A 19,216-nucleotide genomic window follows, 5' to 3' on the forward strand; every position below is an offset into this window, starting at 1 on the left:
TCTCATGGCTACTGTCCACAGTGTCCACTCGTTACACGTCTCCTCGGTCGCTAGAGATAAACGATAAACATTTAGACACCGTATTATTAAACAGTCATATATTGCGAAATAATAAATCGCATACCTGGACGTGAATGCAACACGACGTGAATGCAAAAATTTTATCGATACGCAAGGTCGAATCGTAAAAATATATGAATAACGAAACATCAGGGAATCCACGTGTATGGGCATTGCGAAACTGCTAAAATTCTTAGAAATGGATTCAATAATCACTGAATTGTGCTATGAAATTTTCTTAACAGATAATATCTCCGGTGGAAAGTTCTTAACATTTCAATGCTAAAATTCTTGTTGTACAATAAAAATGGTAAATATTCGACTGAATTGCCAACAACTTTTACTGTTTCAAAGATAATTGACAAACATTTTTAAAATACCTATTCAAATTGAAATAAGATTAATTCATTCTTTCTCACTGAATCAGATTTCTCTGTAGCCAATACGTTAAAACTGGATACGATCGACACTGTTCCTAGTAAACTCGATGCAATATACGTTTCCCGTTGCCTCGTATATTCCCAAACAGCAATTTGTTTAAATCAGATCGTTAAGCAATTTCTGCGCACACGTAACAGCGTCGCGAGTAAACGATGCCCATTACAACCGAAAACGATCGCGTTCCTTTCGCAACGTTCCAACGTACGTACCGTGTCCACGAAGCGTCTGCTCGCAACACCGTACCATGGTGAATGCACCGCGCACGCAAAAAATTACAGGCCTTTCCTCGTATATCTTTCACCCGTTATAATTTCGTGCTCACTGTTTGAACTCCATGGTGTTGATTCTCGAGACCGGTCAGTAATTGAGCTTGAATATAAGAAAAACTTCTACCTCGCTCGCGTCAGTGCTTGGAAAAACACTAGAAATCGAGATTGCAAAAAATAATTGAGGGTTTCGATCACAGCAATAAAGATTGATACAAAAAAGAGTATCAATCAATCGTACCGATTTATGTGTCTCACGGCATGTGAGATCTGCGCGTCACGGAGTACATTAAATAGAACGTCATATAACGATAGTGTCAATAAGAAGAATGATCGAGGGAAGTTGAAAAGTAAGATTCGAGATATTGGACACGTTTATGTTATAATATAATCGTATCAGAGGGAAGAATGTGTTGATATTTGAATATAATCGTTTCTGATAAATGCAATCCAAATATTCATGACATTCTCTAAAAACGTGAATTACTGACGTATCATTATCACCTTGGCACATCATTGCAACCCTGTAAGTATCATTGCGCAACGATGATTGGAATAGATGTTTCTCATAAATGAAGTACAAAGATTGTCGACATTAGCATCGAGGTCGATTTATTACAAAATGTGGAACAGGATTCGTATTAACAATGCGAACGACTAATGAGAGTAAAAATTATGAAACCTCTGATAAAAAGCGTAAAACTCGATACCGTGATCGATCGATTCGAAGAATGCATGAAGGTGATACGTAAATCGTATGTTAAATACGTATCCCGATTTAATAATATGAAAAGTTCACTGCCGCAGATAGCGTCGCAATTGCCGCTAAGCCATGAACTTGCGAAAGCAGATGGAGAAATACGTGTCACGAAAGCGAAGCCTCAATGAACCCCTCGAAGTGACGTGCGATAACTCATCAGCGTGCGATACAATAGACGTGTTCCGAGGAAGAGAAACGATGACTTTCTCGTTATCTCGACATTTGTTACAATAATTGTGCACGCTCGTAATGAAACAAACACGCGATTGTTCAATAGGGGCACGAGTTAATGTTTGTAAGGGCGATAAGATAGGACGGTGCGCGTTTCTTTACTCTTTTAATACTGTCATGTAGTTCGAATCCATCGATCATTATTTATTTGAAAACAACAAAAAATCTCTGAAGAAATTTTAATCCCCTCGTAAAATACAATCTTTATTTAGAACGATTTACGTAGACTTCATATTGTAATGCATTTTGTACCGTAATAATCCTGTAATGAGTTAGGATTAAAAATAGTATTGTATGTAGCTGTAATTGTCAGATACAAAACAGGTTCTATGCAACTTCCTTCTAACTCCATTCATTAATAAGTATTTGACGATGGACGAAATAATTAATCGATTACTCCTGAAGTATTCGAGATAGAAAAGAATTTTTCTTTCTTTTAAGTAATAGCAGTATCTACAACTTTCATTTGTGTCATTCTTCGAAATTTTGAGAAAAAAATAAATTTTAATTTTTTGTTAGTGTCAATAATTAACGAGTAATGTGCAGTAAACCGTTTCATCATTTTTCAAACAAAAGCTGCATTTCTGATCGTCAGCTACAAATGAAATCTTATGTAATTTTTCCGCAAGCCCAACGGTTTAAGATTATTCGAGGAAGGACGAAAATTTTTGCTAAAAGGTTGCTGTTTCGATGGAGAAATTGTCGGATTTTCTTAGTATCAATAAAATGCCGATTAATTATACTTAACTTGTTAAATTCTGCAGTTAAAAGAAAAATACATAGAATATATACATGAAAGCTTTCTTGTACACGGTATCATGATTATTTATGGCGGACTATATTGCAAATCATTAACAAGATCTGTAATTAATCGCGAAGCAAGAAAAGATATTTACATTTTATATTTCTGTAGTAAAATATGACACACATACATTATGTAAATAATGTTCAACAAAAATTCTAATTTACCATAAAACTGTTATTTGCTTCGTACGTCAATCGTTTGCGAATCTGTGCAAATATACACAATCTTGTACAGTAGAATCAGTTTTTTAATCTGGATCATCTTGTAATTAGTCGTTCGATGATTATCCTCTTAACAAATATTGTCGGATGAAAACAACTTTTTAGTGTATTATTATACAATCTTTTTAATGACCCATTTTGCCTCTTTTTGTACTAATTTTTTCTAACAAGTGAAAATGATTGCCACGTGTCAAGTAAAATGTATGCTGTACGAAAATTGTGAACTTATTCTTATTTGTCATCGTTCCTAATCACTCGAATGTGTCTCACAATTGTATAACTAAGAATATAGTGTCTGACAATTGTATATAACTAAGAAAATGGTGTCTAACTGTAATATACATTGTGTAATGAAGGAAGTAGCATAATTTATAAATTGACATTATCCATTTTTTGTTGTACGACCCAGATCGTTAATCACAGCTATTTTACTTTGAGATTGATAGTTCAGGGTAGTTGGTCATTTGATAATGTACATCAATCATTAAATCAATCCTTTTTATCGAGCCCCATCTTTCACTTTGAATCTACAATGATGTTTTTCAGTGATCATCAGATTTTAGTCGGACAAAAATCGCACGAGTTCATAAGAGAAAAATGTAGATTGACGACATACTGGTTACACGTTTCGCGGAATCTGTCTGTCTGAATTAGCATTAATTGCGTCAACGATCAGACTTCTTAGTTAATTACATCTTGATGATCGCATTTATATGCTTGGATACCTTATATTGGTTGCTTCCAAGCTATTTAGAAGCGCACATGCAACAAATAGCGTGTCATTATTTCTTCTAATCGTTCATGGAAATCAGAACTGAACACAACGACCTCGATAAAATTCTCCAGTACTAATCATTTTCACCCATTCATCTCTATTAAACAGCTCGTTGGATCAAAGTACTAGCTTCATTTTCTTAAGTTATCGAATGGGAAATACTTTTAGCAACCAGTCTTCTATAATGGGACAAAAAAGTGACGTCTACCACAGTAGTAGAATTTAACTTGAGTATTTTTATCGTGCAATAATAACATCGTAGCTATTAATTTATTCCTTCAAATCAGGCCGTGTAGGCGCGACCACTGAAAAATACGTGACAGGGAACACGATACGATCAAGCGTATTAAACAATAAAACGCATTATGCAAAAGATATTTGCAAATTATGCGAAGAAAAATCTTTGTCCTTTAGCTACTCTTTAACCAACAGATATTCATATTTACCACAAAGTATTTTCAATGATTCGTATGACTCATGGAGGCTGTATATTTAAGAGTGAATACAATTTCCATCACTCAAAAATGATTAAGCTGTCAATAAACTGTAAACGATGCAATGATTGGAATGCAAATTTAAATTTCTCCGTTGTCATCCTGCCATCTCACGACTGAACGAAATTCCTCTTATTCTTAATTTGCTGGTTCTTGCGAGCAAGGAACTGGTCGAAGGACAACGGAGGTATAAACAGGCTATGGGACCTCCCTTTTGACTCTTTTTCTTCTCAACCATTGACGTCATGGGTAAAACCCTTTTAGCCCGATCAAGATTGGGTTCGTTGCTACACAACTCCGCTCTCCGGCGTCTTTTAGGACCTCGCAAAAAAATTTCGAATGAGGAACTCGTGAGAACATGTAGATGAAAAAATAGGAACTGACCGCAAGTTCCTGTTCCAAGTAGAAAAAAAAATGTACAATTCGTCTTTAATAACGAAGTAACACGATAATGTCTCAAGGTTGCGAAATATCTCGTCTTTGCACGACATTACATTTGGCCTTCGCGCCGATTATTCATCGGAGGGGAATTTCGGGACGCTCGAAGTATCTCAATAATTTAAAAGATCTCCGAACAAAACTATGACAAGATTAATATGACTAAATTGACGAATGATAAATCATCGTTAGGCATTACACTCAATTAATTTGACAAATTTATTTCGAAATTGAAAATACTAGGATATACGAAGGAAGGTAGCATCCTTGAGAGGTTCATGTTCCACCTTGAAACGTCTCAGGACCCTCCTACGAGTTTGCAAATTAACATGAACGAACGGAGTTGCCAGTCGAAACTTGCGGACTGAGTAAATTATGTATTTCGCTCCAACGTTTAATCCTCTTAAGTAATAAATCAGTTTATAAATTATAATTATGTATATCGCATGCGTTCCACGTGAACTTGACCTGCCGTACCGCCAAAAATAGGAGGAAATAAGCGATCAACTGTTTTACAGAAAAACGAAAGTCTACGATCGTCGTATGCTGCGCTTCCACGTTTTTATTGAATAATAATGAAAATACGACTGAATGAAAATATACGCATTTCTTTGGATGTGCCATGACACGCGAGTCGGCGGAGTTACATAAACGAGTGTCTACGATCTGACCTAGACCTGACCTAGATCCACAGTGAATCTAACTAAGGAGTAACCTAGATTCGATATACAAGTTAATGTTATCGGGATTGATAAAAATGTTGTGCAAATTGTACGTACAATTTTAGGCGAGAAAAGTAGAACATATTTTACATACGCGGTATACTTCCTTCTAAACTATCAGCCGACGACGCGAGGAACGATACTCGGATAAATTATTCTGACAAATTAGTGACTTATTGCTATTGTCACTCGCGTGCCACTTATACCATGAATCACGTTAACATTCATGAGAGTAAAGTCCTGGGATCCAGAAAAATTAAAGGTCATAGACGTTCAATTTATCAAAGAATTTAGTAAATATCTGGCTCATGCTCCGACGATTTAGTAGATGAAAATGTAAATCATTCACGTTGGAGTTCCGACTACTAATATTGAATATTAATGGAAGGCAGATAACACGAAGTGGTGTATCGTGTACCTCGTACTGAAATAAAAATATATTTAATGATTCCAATGAGATATGAAAATAGCCTTGAAGAGGGAAAAATTGTATTCCTTGAAAAACTCCTTTGAAATGTAATGCAAATTCTCCCACTCAAACTTTCATTGGTATCCTATTTCCAACTGGAAAGCGAAATGTACGAAATGAGGTTTTGGTGTCGTTTATATCAATTCGAACTATGCGAAAAGACATTCTCCACGTTTGATCAATAAAGATTCATGTCAATCGCGTTTACATTACATATTAATTAAAAATATATTTATATCTTTGTTCGTTTATGTTGAACCAATTCGATTGACGTGTTATGTATGGAAAAATTTCAAAACTTAGTTTCGGAAAATAAGTGACCGCAGATTTCCTAGATAATCAATAGTGGAACATCCTATTCCACGTCATAACGTGTAATTACTAAATACCAGTTTCCGTATATGCGCTACATTTATTTCTTTGAATCGAGAAAAAGAAGTTGTGGTAATGACGAAGGGAATACGTATCTAGCTTCTTGATCGAGCTACAATTAACGAGCAGCATCAGAGAACACGTGCCTCATGTGAAATTCGAGGATCGTGCGATTTGCGTCACATGCTTCTTGACAATCCTCTTCCTGGCTGATATCGCAAAAAAAATCTCCAAAACAACCGATTCAGGTATGCAAATCGTAGAAACGATTTGATGCAAACGAAACGATAAGACGTGTATATATTTAACATCTAGTATATAAAATTCATTACAATTATTTACCAACGTCTGAGTTCGTTTTAATATTAATATAAATATTTGTAGAATTAAAAACATTGGAAATTAGAGTTGAAAATTTATACAAGTTAGAACGTGCATAATAATAAGGAAAGTAAGTGTAGAAATGTAAGGAATTACTTATTCACGTTTGAAATCAGGTCATACGATATTTAGCAATGTACTTAATCAAAAATTACTGTAATGGTTAGAAAACGATGATAAGTACGTGTAGATTAAAACTCTCGAGCCACGAAAATGTGTCTAATCTTTTATAATTCAAGGAAAAATATTATACGTGCTCATGTCTAGCATACATAGATATCACGACTTTCTTATCAATTCCATGTACTAAAGAAAAAAGAAACTCATATTTGATTTATAAATGAGGGATGACTGATAACTAGTCCCGAATTAGAATTATCTTTTAAATATTTCGTTAAGAAACGTTGAAACCGAGTCACTTATACTTCGATTTAGTAAATCGATTATTTTTTACCCTACAAAATTTCCATTCTTTTAATACTTACACTTAAGTTATGATTTACATTTCCTTGTTTTATCTTGTAACATGATTTATAACTCCTAAGTTACAAATAAGTTTCCGAGAGGCGTATCGACAAACAAGATGATGTAGTATCGTGGATGGAATACATCCATGAAAAATGTTCCGATAAGAATAAGACTCTAATGGGACATTAACAATAAAATAGTAAAGCGTGCAGACAGTAACGTCTTCCCTGCAATTAATAAATCTCCCCTGCTGACAACCATGATATGTTACCGAAGATAAAAGTTCCTCCTACTGTACAAAAAAAAATCTGCTCGGTTCGTTGTCCTGTGCATTTTAATTTCAATCGTGTTTAATCATCCTCGAGTGAGAATTAAAAGCCAAAAAACAGAGTTGACACAAAAGAATAGTCCGGAAATATTTAGCGATCTAATCGGACAGAGCGTGATTTCATCTGAAAAGAGGAATAAAGGTCTTCATAGTTGTTGAAAATTAAAACAAACAAAATTAAAATAATGATTATTTAAATTCATGATTATTTCTTACAAAAATATTAACTTTCGTTATCTTTGATTATAATTTTATATTTTGTTCGAGGCGTGTTTAGATCAGTTTCTCTAAATACATAGTATCTCTTGATAATACATAGAAACTAGCTACTTAAGTATCCAATTTGCATTTTATTGCATTGCAATAGATGTATAAATAGCAATACAAAGATCGAACGCATAATTATCCATGTGAATGTGCATTATACGATAAAAAGTATCAAGGTATACTAAAATTATATTCATACCTCAATTATAAAATGTTATAAATTATAAAATGCATTAAGCTTATTTTTTTTCCTGCCAATTAAACGAGCTTATTTATCGACTTTATAACTAAATGCATATTACTAATACTGGAGCAAGGGTAAATATTATATCATAATATTAGAATGTGAATTTAGTTGGTCAATTGCAGCGTGAACTTTTAATCACATAGATAACAGGAAATTCCTTTCACTGTTAAGAATTATGCGCTCTTTCTACAGGCGTGTCTCGTAAATAAAGGTGAACCAGTAGGCTTAATGATTACAAAAACAAATGAATCAAGGTAAAACCAATTGTCCCGAAGCAGAAGAATTTTATTATTACATTGCAACTAGTTATAAGCTGATCAACGATTATGAAAGTTTGATTCGCACGAGTAAAAAGAAGCAAGTTCAAGCGGAAAGATCCAGAGAGTGTTCAAGGAATCGGAAACGCTTCACAAACTGGTTCCCTTGCACGAATTTTATTCGCGATTAAAATTAAATATACGACTCTACCCCTTTTTCGCAGTATAGAAAAAAAATCATACGAAATGTTTGCATAAAAAATGCATAAGAAAGTATGGATAGAAAAAACCTTGGGCACAACATAAATTGTCGCGCTGCTAACGAATGGACGATGGAAATTTTTATTAAAAAGATTTAGTTAGGCAGAAGTATTATTTCCACGTAAATATTCATCGAACTATTCCGGTTTTGCTTTCGATTGCAGAAGGACGAAATATAATTCAAGGCGAGAATGTTATGGGATATTTATTAATCTCGATCTGAGATCATCTAATCAACAATACAGAGATAGTCTGAGACGAAATAGGAAATGAATGGCAATTGCTCACTATTTCTGGCGTTTGACAGTAACTAATAAATTCACGTTGAAGCAGACAAATCTTTTCCGTTAGAATCAACGCGACCCGTCGATGCAATTATTTCTCAACGGTAATTGACTTTCGTTTGAAGGTCTTATTATGTAGGTATATATGCGTGACATTGTGCAATAAATAACGTTCGAGAAACTTCGAGATAAACGACGATTGTAACGCCGGCTAAATCAACGATATAGACAAGAATTAGAAAATAATTTTCTCTTTTTATTTAAGCTCTTCCAAGTTTCACATACAATAATTCTCAAATCTAGAATCGAACGTATTTCACAAATGGATCGGATGGTCGGACTTTCCTCAATCGTAGGACCTTGAAATTCGCGATACAGGAGAGGTCCATGACTCCAAACTGGTCCAGGTAATTGATTCGGAATCTTCCCTTTCACCTGTGCAATGTAAATCCTGGACATACAACATTTCCGAACTCTGCGGTAATCCCACAACGTGATGATATCAAGTTCTCTTAACGTCCTTGCTGATTAATTTTTCACACACAGGTCTACGTAGCAAGGCCACTAAAAAGAGTATTAAAATCAGCCAAAACTTATTTCTCGTTTCCTTTCATAAAGATATGAACGCGAAAGTTTCCTCTAATGGAATGCAACACATACATATATGTGTACATATATATAAATATATATACATATATACATACATATGTAAATTAGTTATCACAAATGATCATAACAATTACAATTCACGAATTCTTTACACGGTATGTACAAGAATATAAAGTACGTATTAAACGGCAACGTAACTGGTTTTCATTTCCGCAGAGCCCGTACTTCCTTATTTCAACAATTAAACGTGATAAAATTTTAGTAACGCACTAAATAAAAATAATAATGTGAACTATTTTATACGGACGTCGTAAGAAGGCAATTATATGCTGTTCTGAAGAAATGAAATTTATACAAGATTTTTTTTAAATCGTAATCGCGAGCAATAATTCTGATTAAATTATTCATACGAGTATAATTGTATGTAAATTATTAGAATTGATCGAATTATCCTCGTATACAAATGAGCCATGTGATTTGACAGAAACTTATTCTGAAATTATAAAACAGTTCGAGAAAAACTGAGTAGTAAATCATTCCTCTAGAAGGCTCGAGAAATATTCGTTGATTATTGCGAAAATTCAATGAATTATCCCCAAGCAGAGAGGGTAAACAATTTTTCGATCATGAGACGAAATTATGACCTAAACGAGTGGGCGTTCCAACGCAGTTTGACGCACTGACGTATATGTCTCCGTTCCCATTTATAACGAATAAGTACTTGGAACTAGATCGCGTAAAAAACGGATTCAAATCGTATCCAGAGTACCACTTCTGTCGTGCACACCTGCCAGTCAGTGCATACCTATATTATACACATATGTATGTGTATAGGCAGGATGAATGTGCAGAAACGAGACCAACAACAACATTTATCCCGAGTTACACATACGCGATCACGTCATCCATACGATTAAGGAAAGAGTTACACGAATTAGGAAAATCGTGATAGAATATTCCCTCGTTTCTCGATTAGGTCCACGAGCCAGGGGGTATTAAATTTCTTTCGAAGGCGCAATCATCTGTGTCCATTTTCGCTTGAAAGAATACGCAACAGCTATCACCTGACGAAAGTCATTATGATTTACTGCTCACATGAAGTTCCCTCAATTAATCAAAAAATTGTATTTATCGCGTGAGCCTCTCGTCCTCTTTGTTCGACCGTTGATTACTAGCTTCGATCAATAGTCCTAATGATTGTAATTGATCGAATAAAGCTAGATAACGCAGATTGTTCGTCTTGATCCTTCGATCGCGCGAGATTCTACGGCTCGACTAAATGGAAGCTTAAACAACGGGCGAAAAGTAATTTGTAATCTTTTCAGAAGCACCGTAGAAAGCAACGTTAGCATACAAACAGCCTACTTTTCGAAGCGTAGGATCTTGTACAGATAAAGAGCCGGGCCGCTTTCCCCACGCTCCAAACTTAACAGATAGTAAGTACACGAGGTACATCCGGCCAACCCCTGACTCGCATAAACGATCGGTCACCAGCAATATTCCATTGACCTTTGATCGCTGCAATTGCAACGCGACGGGTTGTCGCAATTGCTCTGACGCGATGGCACGATGATCTATCGATCCTCCACCTGTGAAACAACAATCTTTCTCACCTGCACTATAGTGGGGCGATGATAGCGCCAGCCGATTGGACGGCGCTGCGCTGCGGTCCACGTGCTACGATCCCACGATCGGCGAACGAGTGGGGACTGCAATGATTCTAACATATTTTTTGAACTCTGCCGATCTATGCTTTCATCACTTTTATACAGAAGCTCACGCGGTACGCACGCAGACCGGGAGGATAGTACATCGTGGACCCAGTGCCTCACGAGCACGTCACGATTTTTTTCTAACCGTGCATGTAGTCCCGGTACCCGTCGATCGACGTTCAGTCCGCTGGGAACCCCTCGAAGCCAAGATCGCTCAGGAACATCGCGACGATTTAAGGCGAGACTGTGGTCCAAGTTCCCGAGGAGTGTCAACAGGAATTCGTACCGTGTTACGCTCGGTCATTTAACTGACATTTGTACATTTCACGCGTTTGCTCAGTGCACAGATGTTAAAGGACTGAATCGTACGAGATATCTTCAGTAAGAAGTTGCTTCGCGAGTTTTCTGTAGAAGGACTGGAACGGTGGCCGCGCGATTTTCGTAACACGCCGAGTGGAATTCGCTTGTCGCACACAGCACCGTGATAAATCTCTCGTGCGCGCACGGTTCGTTCTGGACTTTCTTCACACGGAAAAGATTGAACCAAGTGCCGCACGATGAAGGACTACTTCAAGAGGATATGCAGCCGATTCACCGGGCGACGATACTCGAGCGTCAGCGTCAATCAGAATCAAAGCGACTCGAGTGAATCCGAGGAGATGACGATAGCCGAGAAGACGAGCAACCTGAGGAGAAAGTCTTCGATCGTCGTGAATCGTTTCTTTAATGAACTGCCGATGCATGTGGACACGAGGCCGAAATGCTCGAGAAGTGAGTACCATTAAATCCCCGGAAACCGTAAATTCGATGCTCGTGCGATGAATTCGAAACTGTCCCTTTGTTACGCTTCTCTTTACGACGAGCACGCTTGTAAGTAATACACGTGTATCCCAGCACCGTGTATACCACCTACGCATTACTTCTGAATTGCCCGTTGTGTGTCCCTTTGAATATTTCCAACGCGAAATGTTTGCAAATTTTATTGTATCGATAAAAAGAGATACGCGATACGACGTCAGTACGGTCGACAGTCAACACGGACATTTAATTCGATAAACGAGTACAACTTTTGCGCACGAATTTCGCAAAATAAACCGATTTAATATGGCGCCACATACCGGTGATAATGCAGGGCATTGGGGCTAACCGTTCGTTTATGATTAATTATGAGTTCCAAATGTCATGAATTTAAATAGTTCGCGGTTTGGCTTCGTATGCAAATGCTGCCACGGGACAGGGCACGTTCGGAACAAAAATGTGCGACATAATTCGCATCGAGACAGCTTGTGCAAGATCGTGAACGTTTTAAGGGGGAACCGGAATGCGAATGTAATACTAGACGCTGAGAAAGAACGGTTTACGCGGATGGAATTATAAAAATTGATCCTAAAAAGTTCACGCGTGAAGAGACTTCAATGTCGAATCATCCATTCAGACGACTGTTAATAACTGTTTCCTGGTACGCGTCTACGAATCTCTAGATTATGTTGATACTTCACCTATTTCGAGGAGTCGCTTTTTATTTTTATCACTATTCATGCAGATACTTTAGAAAAGGCAAAAGGATTACCTCGCATGATAGAGTTGAAATCGAGTCTCTTGAAATGGAACTAACGGTCGCTTGTAAACCATAAATTCTATTTCGTTTCAACCATTGAACTTGTGCTATGTACAAATTCTCGTAATTCCCCTATTCCCGCATAAGGACATTCCAGACGTTTTATGCAAATGATTCTGAATAAAGGATAATGAAAGATAACGATAAATATTTTAAAAATTGAATAGAACGATGAAATTTGTTTAAATTATTTTTTATATCATTATAAATTGCGTGCTAAAATTAAATACGAAACTACGACCTCGTAGCTTGCTTTCTTTGAAGATTAAAGTCACGTGCCATGTAATCAGAATAAGGATTCGCGAAGAACCGTGGAAATGAAGGATTCGTGAATACCAAGTTGAAGCTCTTCAGTCAGAAAATTTACAACAAATTAACTTTTAACATGAGCACTCTATTTCCTTATCTCGTGTCATGCTGAACCTCATCCACGTCTGCCAGTAAAATATCGACAATTTTGTAAATAGGCTGTAAACGCTTCGAGGCGCTATAAATGTATGCAAAAGCCACGACCTGTTTCTGCCATGCAACCGTGACTCATCTATGCTTTATCAGCATTGTACAATTGTGTTTATATAATTAATAACCGTGAAAAGTAACAGTAATCATCGGAAGTAATTTGAAAATGATTGCGATTTGCCGAACAGCGATATGAGTCGCTACTAATTTAATTTGTCTTCGCGTGAAACGGAAATATTATAGTAAACCAGTTTTCAGATTTTTATATCGTGAATAAATTCGGAATGAAAAAAATTGATTACAGTCGACGATCGATTTTTATTAAATCGTGACATCACGGCGAAGAAAAAAATTCCGTCGTAGATTAATCGATTCTTAAAAACGCGCATCCTCATTTTTAATGGAATCGAGAACTTTTTCACTTGCTGCCTTCTACAATTTATTATTCGTTTCCGATAGCTACGCGTACGATAAAACAATTGCAATACCATTTCAACGAAGAACAAAGGAAAAAGAAAAGAGAGTGATCGCTTCCATATGAAGATTTCAATGAAGCAATAAAAAAGCTGCTCGCGTACTTTATGCTAATAACGATTATCCTTCCTGGACACACGCGTAGGCGAATTGCAAGAGCGCCATAAAATCCTCGAATATGAAAAGCTTCCTACTTCGTCCAATGCCGAAAATTAGTCATTTCAATTATAACAAATAACACAATTAACCAATGACAGCTGAATACAATTCACAATGACTCTCTTAATAAGAGTTTGAAACGTGATAAGAAAATATTCTAGACACGTGAAGCTAACGGATCTTATGGTTGAATAATTTGATGATAGATTAATACTCTATTATCTATAAGATACTGTTAACACTTTGTATATGTACTGCGAAATTGTGTATCCTGAAATTTTAAATAACTAAAAACTTTAGAACTTTTTACCAAATGCAACGCTTGAATTATTTTTAACTCATCTAAAGATAAAGTTTCAAGTACGCGTCGAATGAAAAGGAAGTATATGTATATTCGAACGGAAGAAAATAAGAACACCCAACAGGTATCTATTTCAAATTCAGAACGTCAATTCGTTATAGCTAAATCTTCGATCTATGGCTTGATACACAGCGAGAATCTATTAACATATATTCTTGCGACAATATTCGACGTGACTCATTCGTCCAAAAATAAAATCACGATTATTAATGCAATCGAATGTCCAAAAACTGTTCGTAAATATCGTCGAGATATAAATATCCTGTCTGTGATTATGGAACATCGAAAATAATGCAGTAACATTAAATCAATCGAATTATCAGATATTTATGATTATACTTTAGTACGAATACGAGATAAACCTTTTATAAAAATGCACCGGTGCTTCATTAGTATGAATCAGTTTCCATTCCCAAATATCGATTTGCCTTTTTACGTTCTCTTGAATATTGCCCTTCAGCAAGAAAAGATCATCACTGAGATTATGGTTGTTTATTAAATATTTATCTCTGTTTAATAATTAAAACGTCGAATGCATTCGATAGCTGAAGAGTGTAAACAATTCCTTGTTCGATTAGCATTAGATCAGCGCATGTACATAATTGGCGACTGATAATACTAAAATAGCACTTGACAATCATTCGGAAGTCTCTAAACAGTTGATTTCCATTGAGAAAAAGGAGCACAAGGAAACGGAAACAATGCTGAACCAAGGCGAAGTCTACAAAGAACAAATGTATGTACGTATTCTTGAAAGTACAATGGATAAGAGTCCGTATCGGTCAATTAGAATTGAACGATAAGGAAACCCGTACCATTTACAAGGTTCAAGTTTACGGTCAATAGGACAGATTCCTATTCACATACAATAGCTTGCACTCTCTAACCCAGATTTTGCACTGCGCGACAGTGGCATTGGAATCACTTTTAAAAAGCAGTCGGCCACTTCGCTCAGAACCGGTTCGCCAGGACGAAAAGAGATAAACAGGAAGTATCAGAAATTTCTAGACTCATCAGCTAAAACTAACAAAAGCTGATGATGAGTGGAAAATCTCTCGCGCCTAAACTGGTTCTTAATCGATATCCCGACATTCTTGACTCATACACGAAGTATAAAATAGTATAAAATAAATGGAAACAGGAACACGTATTGAAGGTGGAAGTAACATAATACTATTCAAATCGTCGAATACGTAAAATCTTCTAGATATGTACATAGGCGTATATAATTGACGTATCCATGAACAGGTTCCGAAATAACGGTTACAGTAATGGTTATTTCTAATCTGACATTTGAAAGTTCCGATTTTATCGGATTGTTTATAGGATGAAAGGGTACTTATTTCGCCTTAATTCTAGCTTCGTTAAACCTGTTCTCGAAACTAGTACAACGCAGAATTCACCATTTCCCCGGTGCAATTTAGCAAGACGAGTAACAGAAAAAAGTGGTAGTGATTGGCATGAAGAAAAAGGGAAATCGGAAAAGGATCGAGCACACTGTCAGTATAAACGAGAATCGTCTTCCGATAAACCTCAGTGCTCTTTCACCAGCAAATACGTTAACTGTTCTACAAACGGATGCCCTGACAATTATTTGTGATTGAATGCATAATCAACAAGTTGAAAACGAATGATTTTGTAATTTAAAAGTCAAACTATCTTTTTTTGTAAAATATGTTGTTCGCGAGAGACGGTAAATCAAGAATAATCTTTCAAAGATCGGAACACTTTATTATTATCGACGTTGATCAATCACGAACTCTCAACTATTTTTTCCACGCGTTTAACATTTTCTTTTTTTACACATAATTTCTCGACTGATGAATATTCTTATGGTCACAAAAACTACTCCTAAAATTCCTTAATTGCTCTTCGCAGTTCCAGCAGCCTTTTCTGATACAAAGTATGTAGCATCCGATCGTTCACATGTTCACTTGTGCAACTGGAGAATGCCGTAATTTGATCTTTCGTTATTGACATTTAATCGAATAAAAATATGTTTACCTAATTCAATACATGGGTATAGTAGGAGATTTTGTCTCCTTAAATCGTAAATTGATCGATGTACTGACTCAAGTTGCTAAATTTTCTTGCTACACACTAGAGATCATTAACATGGAGAGAGAAAACAAAAATGGGAATGACAAACGACGAGAGTCGTTGAATAAGACCTTTGAAAATTGTTCAATTAATTCATGCTTGGGAAATAATAGAAAGGTGAATGAGTTCTAGCCAGACTGAGTACATTCTTCTGAACTATCATTATGTTTCAAAACGACACAACGGTCTTGTGAACACGCATATAGACGCAGAATGCTTACACCAATCTGACTCATTATTCCTTTCTATAATAGTTTTACGACTCCTCTGTCCCATTCAAGTTAATATTTTAACCATATCTCCTGCAACAATCTTCTTATCTCCATATTATTTAGACTAGCTAGGAAACTAGCAGTACTTATCATGCAATTTGCAAGGATTTCTACGTTACACCACAAGAGCACAGAACAATAAATATCAGCTATAATAGTAGGGTGAGTGACTAGTTCTCGTTCTTATGCAATCGCATACACTCTGGTTAATATGCAAAACAGAAATAATCACCATCTTATTATTTCGTTAATCGATTACTCGTTAGTCACGCCTGAAAGACGTTGTTTGAATAAAGTAATCTATCGATTAAAAAAATACGTAAATTGCAGGCTAACAAGAATTCCTGATTCATAAGAATGCGCCAGCCAATGAACAAAATACCGCAAAATTAACGTTGCCATGAAATTTAAAGAAATTCTAATGCATACGCACGAAGAACGAATAAGCAAATTATTGAAAGTATAAAATATTTACCATTGGGATCACGCGATATCCGAATCTCCATATATTCAAATAGTTTAACCTTTGACTAAATAGCGAACATATCCTGGACTTTATCTTTTTATTATAACACAGATGTATGCATAAATTCCGAGATTAGAAAGGAAAGGAAACGAATCAAGAATGATAATTCGAATAATTCGTTATTAATCGGATTACTGAACCTACTAGAATTGATATTCTGTGGATGGTCAGTTGAAAAGAAAAGATCGTACGGTATCGTGTGCGAGATTATGCGAGAGGTACACACGTGCCGGTCACTTCTGTTAGATTTATTTACATTGTGTAACTTTACGACTCGCGAACGGTATAAAAAGAAATCCACAAACACTCGAGCCGACAATGCTTTGGGTTTTTCGCGTCTCGGAGACCTTTGCGCGATGCTATTCATGACGCGAAGTCGTCAACCCTCGAACAACGTGACGATAAATTGCATACAGTCTGCACGTGCACGCATAGGTAGATTTACTTAATGAAAACGGGGCAACGAGCTTATGATACTTGCTAATAATACGTGAAGAAACACAAAAAACGTGCGCGGTATCAAATCAAACCTAGAGGACTCTAAATGAAATTTATAGAAATTAAAGAATGAGGATGGTTGAGATTAACGATTTATGCGGCGATTTAGAAACACGTACGACGACGAAAGACGAAGATGTGCGATCGATCGCGCAATATGTACGTGTATTGTAATTTCCGTATATGAGAGCGGGATGTTTCGTCAACTGAACGTCGGGGAAAAAAAGCTGCGATTCTATGGGTATAAAATATAAAGACACGGGGGGGCAAATATGCACTTTCTACTGTATAGCGCATTCGCAGTCGCGTCCCGATTACCGTCGGAAAATTATTACCACATCAAGCCGCATTGCCAGCGATCTTGCAATAGTCAAGAGCAAAATGGCCCCTTCTACGAAACCTACGGACAAGCATTTGGCAATCTTCTGAACCCTGTCCCCTTGCAATTTTAGCATTCATCTGTCGAGCTCGTGGCACGCGGTTGCTTCAAAATGTCACACCTCACTCCTATTCATCAATAAACATTACTATTCCTCTGACGAAGGATCTAAGAAAAAACGATTCACTTTTCACGTCGGTGTCATAACTTTGTCACTTTTTACAATCGGTGTGAAACGTCGATATGCTTTATTAACCCGTTCTCTCGAGAAACATCTTTTTACTCGATCGTAAATTCAATAAATCTTGTCATTTTAATTTCGATATTTTCGCTTACCTCATAATTGCACTACGATTACCGAATAAGCCTGCAGGCATTTCGCATTATAAATTCCTAATTGAACGCGATTTTTTTGTCAGTCGAGATTAACTCGCGTTTTCTGTAAGTCTAAATGATCGAACGATTAAATAATATTTTCAATACCGAATTATATCGAAGTAACTGTGAAAGAATGAACACGGCTGACATCGGATAAACTCAAGACGACTCGGCCTTCGAATGAACGCGCGGGAATTGACGTTTACGGTCGTATTTCCGCGACACATTGGTATTCTTCGTGATCGAAAGATTACTTAACGGTTACCAAAGCAATCGGTTACACGCTCATCGTTTCTTGATGAATCGCTACGGGTGTGCAATCTGAAGACAATGACAATGAACGCAATCACATACCCGGCTGGCTTAATTAAGACTATCTCACGCACGATATCAAAGGGAAAATGCACAATTCAATTTGGACGTTCGAAATTCGCACAATCTCGTGTAACGACATCAAACGTTTGCTTCGTCTTCAGACGAACTGACGATAGTGATTTTCCAAGATGAGGGATATTAAAACAACGCAAGTGTGATCAAGCAAAAATAGAGAATTATGCAAAAAAATGCACAATAGAAAAGTCCTTCGTTCCTAATCTTAAAGGAAATCCAAGGTTTTTCATAATTCTTTTCCTTCGGATTAATAAATAACAAGCTCGCAAACCTCTGTGATACGTAGTAGTGTTGTCGTCACGATAAATTTATTCCGTCAAGGATTCAGACGACTCACGTCACACGCAAATACCTGAGGAATGAGTAAATTTAATAATTACCAGATTTAATTGCAGCACGTTGACGAACCATCTGGTTCCACACGTTTTTCGTTCGACTAATCGCGTTTAATAAGTACGACAAAAAAAGATAATGTACCTGTTTCACTCATAACGCATCAGAGTTGACTATTAGGTAAAAACTGACACGAACAAAAAAGCATCAGCAAGAAACACTTTCATCGTCTTTTAAATGAGTCCACGGCCGGAGTGGTCGCAAAGAGGGAAAATGATGCATGCGTGCAAATCAGAACACGTTTGAAGCCGGCAAAAACCCGAAAAGGTTTCCTTCAGAAGTCCGGCGGTGCGCGTTCTCTTAAAATTCACTGAATGGTTCACAACCACACACACACACAC

General features: G+C 36.6%; 1 protein-coding gene and 1 long non-coding RNA gene across 2 annotated transcripts in view; one reads left to right on the plus strand and one right to left on the minus strand.

The window, feature by feature from the left end:
* Window positions 1-8,782: 8,782 nt before the first annotated feature.
* Window positions 8,783-10,845, minus strand: LOC113465244 (uncharacterized). Its single transcript, XR_003390083.1, has 2 exons — window positions 10,770-10,845; window positions 8,783-9,111 (listed from the first exon to the last, which is right to left on the minus strand). It is a non-coding gene; the product is annotated as an uncharacterized LOC113465244 (long non-coding RNA).
* Window positions 10,846-10,946: 101 nt separating this feature from the next.
* The window catches only part of LOC108632537 (scavenger receptor class B member 1), a 17,242-nt gene continuing 8,972 nt past the window's right edge, over window positions 10,947-19,216 (plus strand). The window contains exon 1 of the mRNA XM_018037188.2: window positions 10,947-11,639. Within this exon, the coding sequence (XP_017892677.1) occupies window positions 11,426-11,639 (214 nt within the window). The 5' untranslated portion in view covers window positions 10,947-11,425. The remainder of the gene's footprint in view (window positions 11,640-19,216) is intronic.

Source organism: Ceratina calcarata, unplaced genomic scaffold (assembly GCF_001652005.2).
Source record: "Ceratina calcarata isolate Rehan_Ccalc_2016 unplaced genomic scaffold, ASM165200v1 scaffold160, whole genome shotgun sequence".
Taxonomy (NCBI): Eukaryota; Metazoa; Arthropoda; class Insecta; order Hymenoptera; family Apidae; genus Ceratina; species Ceratina calcarata.